Source organism: Mastacembelus armatus, chromosome 2 (assembly GCF_900324485.2).
Source record: "Mastacembelus armatus chromosome 2, fMasArm1.2, whole genome shotgun sequence".
NCBI lineage: Eukaryota > Metazoa > Chordata > Actinopteri > Synbranchiformes > Mastacembelidae > Mastacembelus > Mastacembelus armatus.
This window is the reverse complement of record NC_046634.1, coordinates 3963685-3972723: the sequence shown is the minus strand read 5'-3', so window position 1 is coordinate 3972723 and position 9039 is coordinate 3963685. Positions and strand designations below refer to the sequence as shown.

The following is a 9039-nucleotide window of genomic DNA, read 5'->3' as shown; positions in this document are numbered from 1 at the left end:
TTACATTTTAACCATGTTTGTGCCACTGTAACCTCATACTGATTGTACGCTACAGTTCTTTTTTTAGTTGGGCATTTTTGAGGACAAAAATGAATGTTGTCTGGTGAAAGGATACCAGAACAGGCAAGAATAATGCTGGAAACAGGAACTAAATGGAACTAAAACTTGCTCTGTGCGCGAGTGTCAGCGGGAGCGCGTAAAGGGCACGGGGGCGGGCGCGCACTGATGAGAAGAAGCGCACAGCTGTTTGCACGGCATGCTCCGGTAAACTCCCACAGCTTAAAATACACCCAGGGCGTTCACTTCCATCAAACTGTTTAAAAAGACCCTTCGACAGCGACAGAAAGGAGCCGCACAGGGTCAGAGGGGAAGACGGGGAGTGATTCAACTCGCGGAGAGGCGAGGACTGAGCTGACGGTGATCAGTGGAAGTGAAAGGAGAGAACGCAAACTTGGAAAGGTGTGGTTATAATCCCGTTTTCAGCGAAGCTTTGGATACACCTAAACGGTAATTTTCCTCTGGGAATAGTTGTTGGCGTTCAGAAAATTAAATAATTATTATAACTGTTTACTGTTTGCTGTTACTTCTTGATCTATAAACTGTACTTTTTTGGGGGGGTTTCAACTTGTTGGCTGGTGAATAATTTAAATACAGCACCAGTCATTCAATTCAATTCAATGGTAAAGTGCAGGCAAACGTTTGACTGGTAGTGTATATATTGAGTATTTCATATGTTGTGATAAAAATGATGTGCTCATAAGTTGCAGCCCTGTGGTGATTCATTATTGTTTACTTACGCCAGTGGAGTCAGATTCATGCCTTCAAATGTCATTCCTGAAATGCTTTAGAGCAGCTGTAATACATTTCACACTGACACCAACAGCCTGTGCATCCCACTGAATATTTTTTTACTAACATTTTTCAGTATAATGACTGAAATTTCATACCTCTCAGAAGGTTTACCTGACAGTGGGAACAGCGTCAGATCTTGGGTGGCCCCTGAGTTCCTCTTAATATGGATGAGCAGGTGAATCCGCTGGAGAGAGACCACTCCCTGTCTGTGGTCCTTCCAGGAGGGCTGGAGAAGAATGCCACAGTGCATGGAAGGTACTACAAGCATTTTTTAAAATGTGTACAGCAAATTAATGTTAATCAGGAAACTATTCGAATTATGAGATCCCCGGGGAGTGTTATATCCATGCAGGATGATAAGACTTAGGGCCTTTATGGTAATTTTTGCTCTTTTCTGACGTTTCTCTTTATAGTAAACCAGTGATGGACTTACTGGTGACTCTTTGTGGAAGCTACCACCTGAATCCATCTGACTACACTGTTGAGGTTCTCTCATCCAACAAGAACATGAGTGTTAAACCAAACTTACCTATTGGCTTACTAGAAGCTGAGAAGATTGTCCTAAAGCCCAAAGGTGTGGAGGAAAAGACCAAGGGCTCCTACATGCCTGAGGTGAAGACAACAGTAAAGGGACAATTACTATCAGAATATGTATATATTTGCTCAGCATTACTGAGTTTATACTTTACTGTACTACTAGGTGTTGGCCCATTAAATGGTATATGGAGAGTACACAGTATAAATCAGTATTTATCTTGAATTTTAAATAGTTTCATCCCACAGTTGCATGAATTACAAAAAAATGTCATTTCTGTTTGCAGGCAACTGTACGCCTGTTGATCAACTATAATAAGTCCCATAAGGCAGTGGTGCGTGTGAATCCCAAAGTGCCTCTTGAGATACTGCTGCCAGTGGTGTGTGACAAATGTGAGTTTAATGTAGAAACGACCATCCTACTGCGAGACTCTCAGTCCAAAGAGCCGCTGGACCTGAGCAAAACCTTAAACAACCATGGCCTGAGGGAGGTGTTCGCCAAAGACACTGCTAGCAAGGAACCTACTGACCACCAACACCATAAGGAGACACCTGAAGCAGGTATGTTAGACATTGCAGCATTACAACAGCTTCCATTCCAAAACCCAGGTTGGCGCCAAAAGCCTTTGGATACCATACATTGATCCATGTGTGTTGGCAGATATGATAAAAGCTTTTATGGCATTGTTTTGTGTCTGAAACAGCTACGCCAACAAAGGTCATCTCACTACCTAGGCCACAAGGTAACACATTCATGTACACACACAGCACAGGATCATGTATATAATGTATTAATCCAGTTATTGTACAATTTGTAGACCTGCCAAATAAGGAGAAGACACAGAAGGACACAGGATTCTTCAGTTTATTCAGAAGAAAGAAGAAAAAACCTAGAACAGTGGGTTATCAGCTTGTGTGAGATACGATGTGAACTGTCAGTAATTTCCCTAAACTTCTACTGTTTTTCACTAAAAAATGAAAATTTCTATCTTTTATAGAAAGAAACACTGAGTGCTCCAGCTTCTCCTGGACTGACCAAACAGGTCACAGCAAGGACAAATGCGCAGGCTCTTTCTTCTTGTAACACCCTGCCAGCAGATATGCCCAAGAAGAGACAAGCCCCTCAGCCACCCATGGGTGTATCACAGAGTGTCCCCAGCAACCTCGGCACCTGTCATCTACGAGGATCACAGGTGGGTTTCTGGTGGGGAAATTCTTCTTTTCCTACATCCTCCATTAATGGCACTGTCTCTACAGGGATCAGCAGACTCTACCTTAAGAAGCACCAAGAGGAGGGCCCCAGCCCCTCCCTTTGCAAACCCACACCAGGAGCTACAGGCAGACACTCAGGTTAAAGGTAAAGTCTTCATTGATGATTTATGACCTTTGAGCTTTGTGATTGAGACTGTGCTGAACACATTTTAACGGTGATTGAAATCTTAGCCAGCAACACTTTTAGAGGTATAAATCAGAGTCAGTCCCATTACATAACAATCAGTGCAGAGTTATTATTAGCAGCCTGATCTCATTGGCAAGCTTTCTGTTTATTTTGCCATCTAGTGGTGATTATCGGGGCAGCATCTGTAAAAGATGAAATATGCTGGTAGAATAATCCCAATTGACCTTTTTTACAGTATTTCTGTGGAAATCAAATGGATCTAGAGTGGTGTATTCCTGTATCTGCCAAATCCTTGCAGCTTCAGTCAGTGCCATGCGAGGTCAAGAGAGATTGAAGTTAAATCAAGATTAAAATGTCAAAGCAAATGCCATCAAATGGAAGATTTAGCAGTTAAATCCAGCGCAAAACACAGCTTTTATCAGTCTGGACAATTTAACCCTGTTCAGGGCAATTAAAGTGACCCAGAGCCTTGTTCATAGAACATATTGGCTTCAGTCTGTTCGAGGATAAATCCGTCTATTGTCCAAGCTTTCATTCCCCTGTATTAGTCTGGCTGATATGCTTTCCCCACCTGGGCTCAGAGTTTCTTTGTGCTTCTTTTTCCTGATCTGCTTTCCCAGTCCTCAATGTTGTTATTAAGAAACTGTAATTATGTGAGGAAATGCGTCATTTTACAGTTTGGTGACAAAAAAAAGCATATTTTCTTTTCTGTTCTCTAATTATAAGAATAATTAGCAGTGTCAGTGTCTTGGTTCACTCTTTGCTGTTTTATTTTAGTCCTTATAGTCCAATACGTTGCTCAGTTAGTGTCAGTCTGAGGCTGAAAAAACAACTCCCAGTTCAAGAGCTGATAAGCACATTCTTGATCCGATCCTCCTACACTGACACAATCACAATAAGATGGTCAGAGTTTTCATCTTTTGGCACATAAAGACAGTGGAGGCATGTTAGTTTATGAAGCCTGCTGACTGGAGGTTGCTGCCCTAAAGCCAAGCTTTTTCTCCCTGCTTCCAGACTCTGTGTTGCCTGAAGGGGGTGACTGAGGGCTGCTGCTGCTGCTGTCCCCTTTTCTTCTCCTCTTTCCATCATCCCTATTCCTCCTCTCCGTCCTCCTCCTGCATTGGCCTCTTCTTCCTCCTTCCCATCTTTGTGGCTTTAAAGGATGTGTCACTGTGGCCTGCTTCACCTAAGTGCCAATTATTTCTTTTTTTAACTTGACGGCTTATTTGTTTTTGTGATAATTCTGTAATTTTATCTCTTTAAGTGTTTTATCCTTTTTATGTTTCTTTAATTCAACTCTGTAGACTACAGATGCCACATCATTAGCATTGGGTCAATGAATCATCTCACTATAAGCCAATATTATTGACCCCTTTATAAAATGTTTTTATGTTGCATGTTTATTCCTTCCTCTGCTGTATAAAACTACCTAATATATGTTGTTTTTATGTTTTATTTATATTATGATCTTCTTTTTTTTTTTTTTATTCATTGCTAATAATTGAGATGCTTCTTTTTTTTTTTTTATGATGTATGATGCATAAGTTTATTTGCAGGATTAGTAAATTATCAATCAGCATTTGCCTTTTTGGAATAAAATTGTTTGGTGTCAACTTTATTCTTGGTTTCATATTAAAAATGTGCTTACATCTTTGACTGAAGTAATTTGGGGACAGAAGATACATTTGGACGATATGCCCAAGTGCATTTTATGTTTACTGTGCAGAACTCTCATTAGAAAAATAGCTTTTTTGTGTGATGTTTCTGTGTAGCGTTTATACCAGATACTAACAGTTTTATGTTACTAAGTCTTTCCTGCTTCTCCAGGGGCTGCAGACTCTCTTAACACTCTGGAGGAGTTGAGAGAAAGTGATGAGTCAGACTCATTCACTCTTTCACTGTCCTCATCTTCTTCACCATGCCCATCACAACCCTCCTCTTCATCCTCATTTGCTCGTGTCCATGAAGTGGCTGATCCACATAGCCCTTTGTTGCGTGGGAAAGACATATCAGATGCCCGCAGTGCTCTTGCCAAAGTTCTGACATCTTCTATTTCTAAAGGAACCCTGGTGAAGCATTTGAGGAACTCTGCCACCTTCCCAAAATTATACAATGGCTCCACCTGTATCTCCACAGCCCAGAGGCATCCGGATGATGGGGGTTTCTGTGATGAACTTGATTCTGTTCTTAAGTCCAATCTCCCCACTGAGCCTGAGTGGGAGGATCCTGTACAGAGAAAGGGAACAACAACTTTTAAAGTAATTCCCTCAAAAAAACAAAAGTCCCCCAATCCAGAACTCAATCTGGACAACACAGATGAAGGCCACATAACAGCAGGGGACAACCCAGAGAATGAAGATTTTCCTGAGACCAAGAATAATGAGATTGAGGAGAAGTCATGTGCCCCTAACAGCTCAGAGACTGAAACACCTTTGCCCTTTCAGGAGCTCTCTTCTCAGATTCAGACCTCTGAAGACTCCCCCCAATTTCCACATGATTTAGACACTGAGGCCTGTCCAGGTTCACCTCATTCTGAAGCTGAGGATACTGGTCAAAGGCATAAAGAAGAGGATAAATGTGAAATCACATCTGAGATGACATCAGCCGCGCTGTCAGGGCACAGTGATGAAAACCTTAGCAGTGATACTCAGATAAACTCGGGCGATCAGAGCCCCAGTGCACACTCTGTAAGTGCTGACGTGAATCATCAGGGTTCATACACTGAGAGGGAAGCTGAGGAGGAAGAAGAGGTACACGAAGAAGAAGAGGACAGGTTCCCTCCCCCTCCTCCACCTGTTTTCTTTAATGAAGCACTAGAAGTTACACAGGAGAGTGAAGGTGTAATCATTTCTTCATTGTCATCTTCCCAACCAACCTACAATGGGCAGACCAATGCATGCACTGTGGATCATCAAGATGGGTTTACCTCAGCCATGTCTGACCAGTCTGAGGCTGGATCAAAGCCTCTGGATATGAGTGTGGCCCCATCAAGGTTTGCCCAGGCAGTGGCACTGGCTGTGCTGAGGTCTCGTCTCCAGAGTCATGACAAAGTATCAGGCACACAAATGCCCAGCGATCCCCTCAGTCCGTCACCACCCAGGTCTACTTATCAGTATGGTAAGTGCCACTAGCACATCAGTTATCTGTTGTTGAGGCTTTCTTGATGTAAACAGTACACAGTGAAACCATATTTCTGGATGCTTGATTTCTGACTGTCGATGACTGTTGGTGCTTGCCTCTGGCAGATGCCTAAGGAAGAAAGATGTGATGTTTGTTTTTCTTCTGTTTTTAATCTGTTCTGCTGCAGGTGCTTGATGGGCTGCCTCACGTATCTTTGAATGAAAGTCCTTGTTTAGGGTAAGGATCCAGAGCTGATGGAGCACACCACCACCATGTGATCTCCAGAAAACCCACGACGAACTGCAGTAGTTTGACATGACCTAAAGCAACTGTCATGTTCCTCCAAAAGACCTTCATCTTTCATTTTTGTGAGGAAAAAATGAGAGAAAATGTCTAATTTTGACTTTATGTTAACAAGATGAACGTAAATATTTCTGTAGTGTGGAAGGCCAAATGTACAGGACATGACTTATTAAACTGACAGTATCCTGCGTGTGTGTGTGCTCTTGTTTTTCTATTCTGGTAGGGACCACCACCTGACATATCACTCACACCGTGGGCACTGGTTTTCCCCATGGGCACAAGCATCGCAATCAATAGAAAACAGCCTTGTGATATGCCTAGTGCAGTTTTTTTTAAAAAAATAAAATTTAATTGCACCTCTAAGGGTAGATTTTCAAGACATTTGTATTTCACACAGTGCCCTTAGTGATCGTGGATGGTATTGCAAGTGTGTGAATTTGCACTGGTGGAGCCCAATTTTGCAACATGAGACCAGTCATATTTTATTGGACCACTCGTACTTTTCTGAGACCAATTGTATTGAATTGGATCAGTCGTATTTTTCAGACTCCAGTTGTATTTAATTGGACCAGTCGTATTTTATTGGACCAGAAGTATTTTTCAGAGTCCTGTCGTATTTAATAGGTCGATTTGTATTTAATTGGTCCAGTCAGATTTTTCTGAGACCAGTCGTATTAAATTGGATCAGTCGTATTTTATTGGACCAGACGTATTTTTCTGAGACCATTTGTATTTAAAGACCAGTCGTATTTATCAGAGTTCAATCATATTTAATTAGACCATCCATCCATCCATCTTCTTCCGCTTATCCGGGGCCAGGTTGCGGGGGCAGTATCAGGGATACCCAGACTTCCTTCTCCCTGGACACTTCCCCCAGCTCTTCCGGGGGGATACTGAGGCGTTCCCAGGCCAGCCGGGAGACATAGTCCCTCCAGCGTGTCCTGGGTCTTCCCCGAGGCCTCCTCCCGGTGGGACATGCCCAGAACACCTCCCCAGGGAGGCACCCAGGAGGCATCCGAAACAGATGCCCGAGTCACCTCAACTGACTCGATGTGGAGGTACACCGACCGCATTACTGCTGCCGATGCCCTGATCCGTCTGTTAATCTCGCGTTCCGTCCTTCCCTCACTCGTGAACAAGACCCCGAGATACTAAACTCCTCCACTTGAGGCAGGATCTCTCCCCTGGCCTGGAGATGGCAAGCTACCTTTTTCCGGTTGCGTACCATGGCCTCGGATTTGGAGGTGCTGATTCTCATCCCAGCCGCTTCACACTTGGTTACAAACCACCCCAGCGCACGCTGGAGATCCTGGCTCGATGGAGCCAACAGGACAACATCATCTGCAAAAAGCAGAGATAAAATCATGTGGTCCGCGAACTGGACTCCCTCCAGCCCCTGGCTGCGCCTAGAAATTCTGTCCATAAAAGTAATGAACAGAACCGGTGACAAAGGGCAGCCCTGCCAGAGTCCAACGTGCACTGGGAACAAGTCTGACTTACTACCGGCAATGCGAACCAAGCTCCTGCTCCGTTTGTACAGAGACCGGATAGCCCTCAGCAAAGGGCCCTGGACCCCATACTCCTGGAGCACCTCCCACAGGATGTCACGGGGGACCCGGTCGAATACCTTCTCCAAGTCCACAAAACACATGTGGACTGGTTGGGCAAACTCCCATGAACCCTCGAGCACCCTCAAGAGTGTGTAGATGTAGCTGGTCCAGTGTTCCACGCCCAGGACGGAAACTGCGTTGTTCCTCCTGGATCCGAGTTTCGACCACCGGCCGGATCCTCCTCTCCAGCACCCTGGCATAGACCTTCCCTGGGAGGCTGAGGAGTGTGATCCCTCTGTAGTTGGAACACACCCTCCGGTCCCCCTTCTTAAAAAGAGGAACCACCACCCCGGTCTGCCAATCCAGGGGTGCTGTCCCCGAACGACACGCGATGTTGCACAGGCGTGTCAGCCATGACAGCCCAACAACATCCAGAGACTTAAGGTACTCGGGGGCGGCTCTCATCCACCCCCAGTGCTTTGCCACTGAGGAGCTGCCGAACTACCTCAGTGACTTCGGCTTGGGTGATGGATGGATCAGCCTCCGAATTCCCGGTCCCTGCTTCCCTTATGGAAGACGTGTTGACGGGATTGAGGAGATCCTCGGAGTATTCCTTCCACCGTCTGACAATATCCCCAGTCGAGGTCAGCAGCTCCCCACTTCCACTGTAAACAGTGTTGGTAGAGCACTGCTTCCCCCTCCTGAGGCGCCGGATGGTTTGCCAGAATTTCTTCGGGGCCGACAGGTGGTCCTTCTCCATGGCTTCACCGAACTCCTCCCATACACGAGTTTTTGCTGCCGTCACCGCCTGGGCTGCAGCACGCTTGGCCCTGCGGTACCTGTCAGCTGCTTTGGGAGTCCCACAAGCCAACCAAGCTTGGTAGGACTCCTTCTTCAGCTTGACGGCATCCCTTACCTCCGGTGTCCACCACCGGGTTCGGGGATTGCCGCCACGACAGGCACCCGAAACCTTCTGGCCACAGCTCCTAGCCACCGCATCGACAATGGAGGTGGAAAACATGGTCCATTCGGACTCAATGTCCCCAGCCTCCCCCGGGATCTGGTAGAAGCTCTCTGAGAGGTGTGAGTTGAAGACCTCTCTGACAGTAGTTTCGGCCAAACATTCCCAACAGACCCTCACAATATGTTTGGGCCTGCCAAGTCTGTCCCGCTTCCTCCTCCGCCAGCGGATCCAACTCGCCACCAGGTGGTGATCAGTTGACAGCTCTGCCCCTCTCTTCACCCGAGTGTCCAAGACATACGGCCGAAGGTCAGATGACA

General features: G+C 45.5%; 1 protein-coding gene across 3 annotated transcripts; it reads left to right on the top strand.

Moving 5' to 3' along the window:
* Positions 1 to 289: 289 nt before the first annotated feature.
* LOC113127504 (cordon-bleu protein-like 1) lies at positions 290 to 6396 on the top strand. 3 transcript variants are annotated; one of them, XM_026302176.2, is made up of 10 exons: positions 290 to 459; positions 958 to 1107; positions 1266 to 1464; positions 1674 to 1947; positions 2091 to 2129; positions 2205 to 2284; positions 2385 to 2579; positions 2644 to 2743; positions 4613 to 5902; positions 6093 to 6396. In XM_026302176.2, the coding sequence occupies exons 2-10, from the start codon at positions 1016 to 1018 to the stop codon at positions 6098 to 6100; spliced, it is 2277 nt and encodes a 758-aa protein (XP_026157961.1). In that variant the 5' UTR covers positions 290 to 459; positions 958 to 1015; the 3' UTR covers positions 6101 to 6396. The 3 variants fall into 3 exon arrangements, with proteins under 3 accessions (XP_026157961.1, XP_026157959.1, XP_026157960.1); XM_026302174.2 differs by having other exon boundaries at positions 955 to 1107; XM_026302175.2 differs by having other exon boundaries at positions 290 to 507; positions 955 to 1107.
* Positions 6397 to 9039: the final 2643 nt, after the last annotated feature.

Bases quoted from the DNA above. Each gene is read 5' to 3' on its own strand.
- LOC113127504 (XM_026302176.2), top strand. From the start codon at position 1,016: ATGGATGAGCAGGTGAATCCGCTGGAGAGAGACCACTCCCTGTCTGTG. The intron at 1,465-1,673 runs GTGAAGACAACA...TTCTGTTTGCAG, and splicing joins AGGGCTCCTACATGCCTGAG to GCAACTGTACGCCTGTTGAT. The intron at 2,744-4,612 runs GTAAAGTCTTCA...CTGCTTCTCCAG, and splicing joins GGCAGACACTCAGGTTAAAG to GGGCTGCAGACTCTCTTAAC.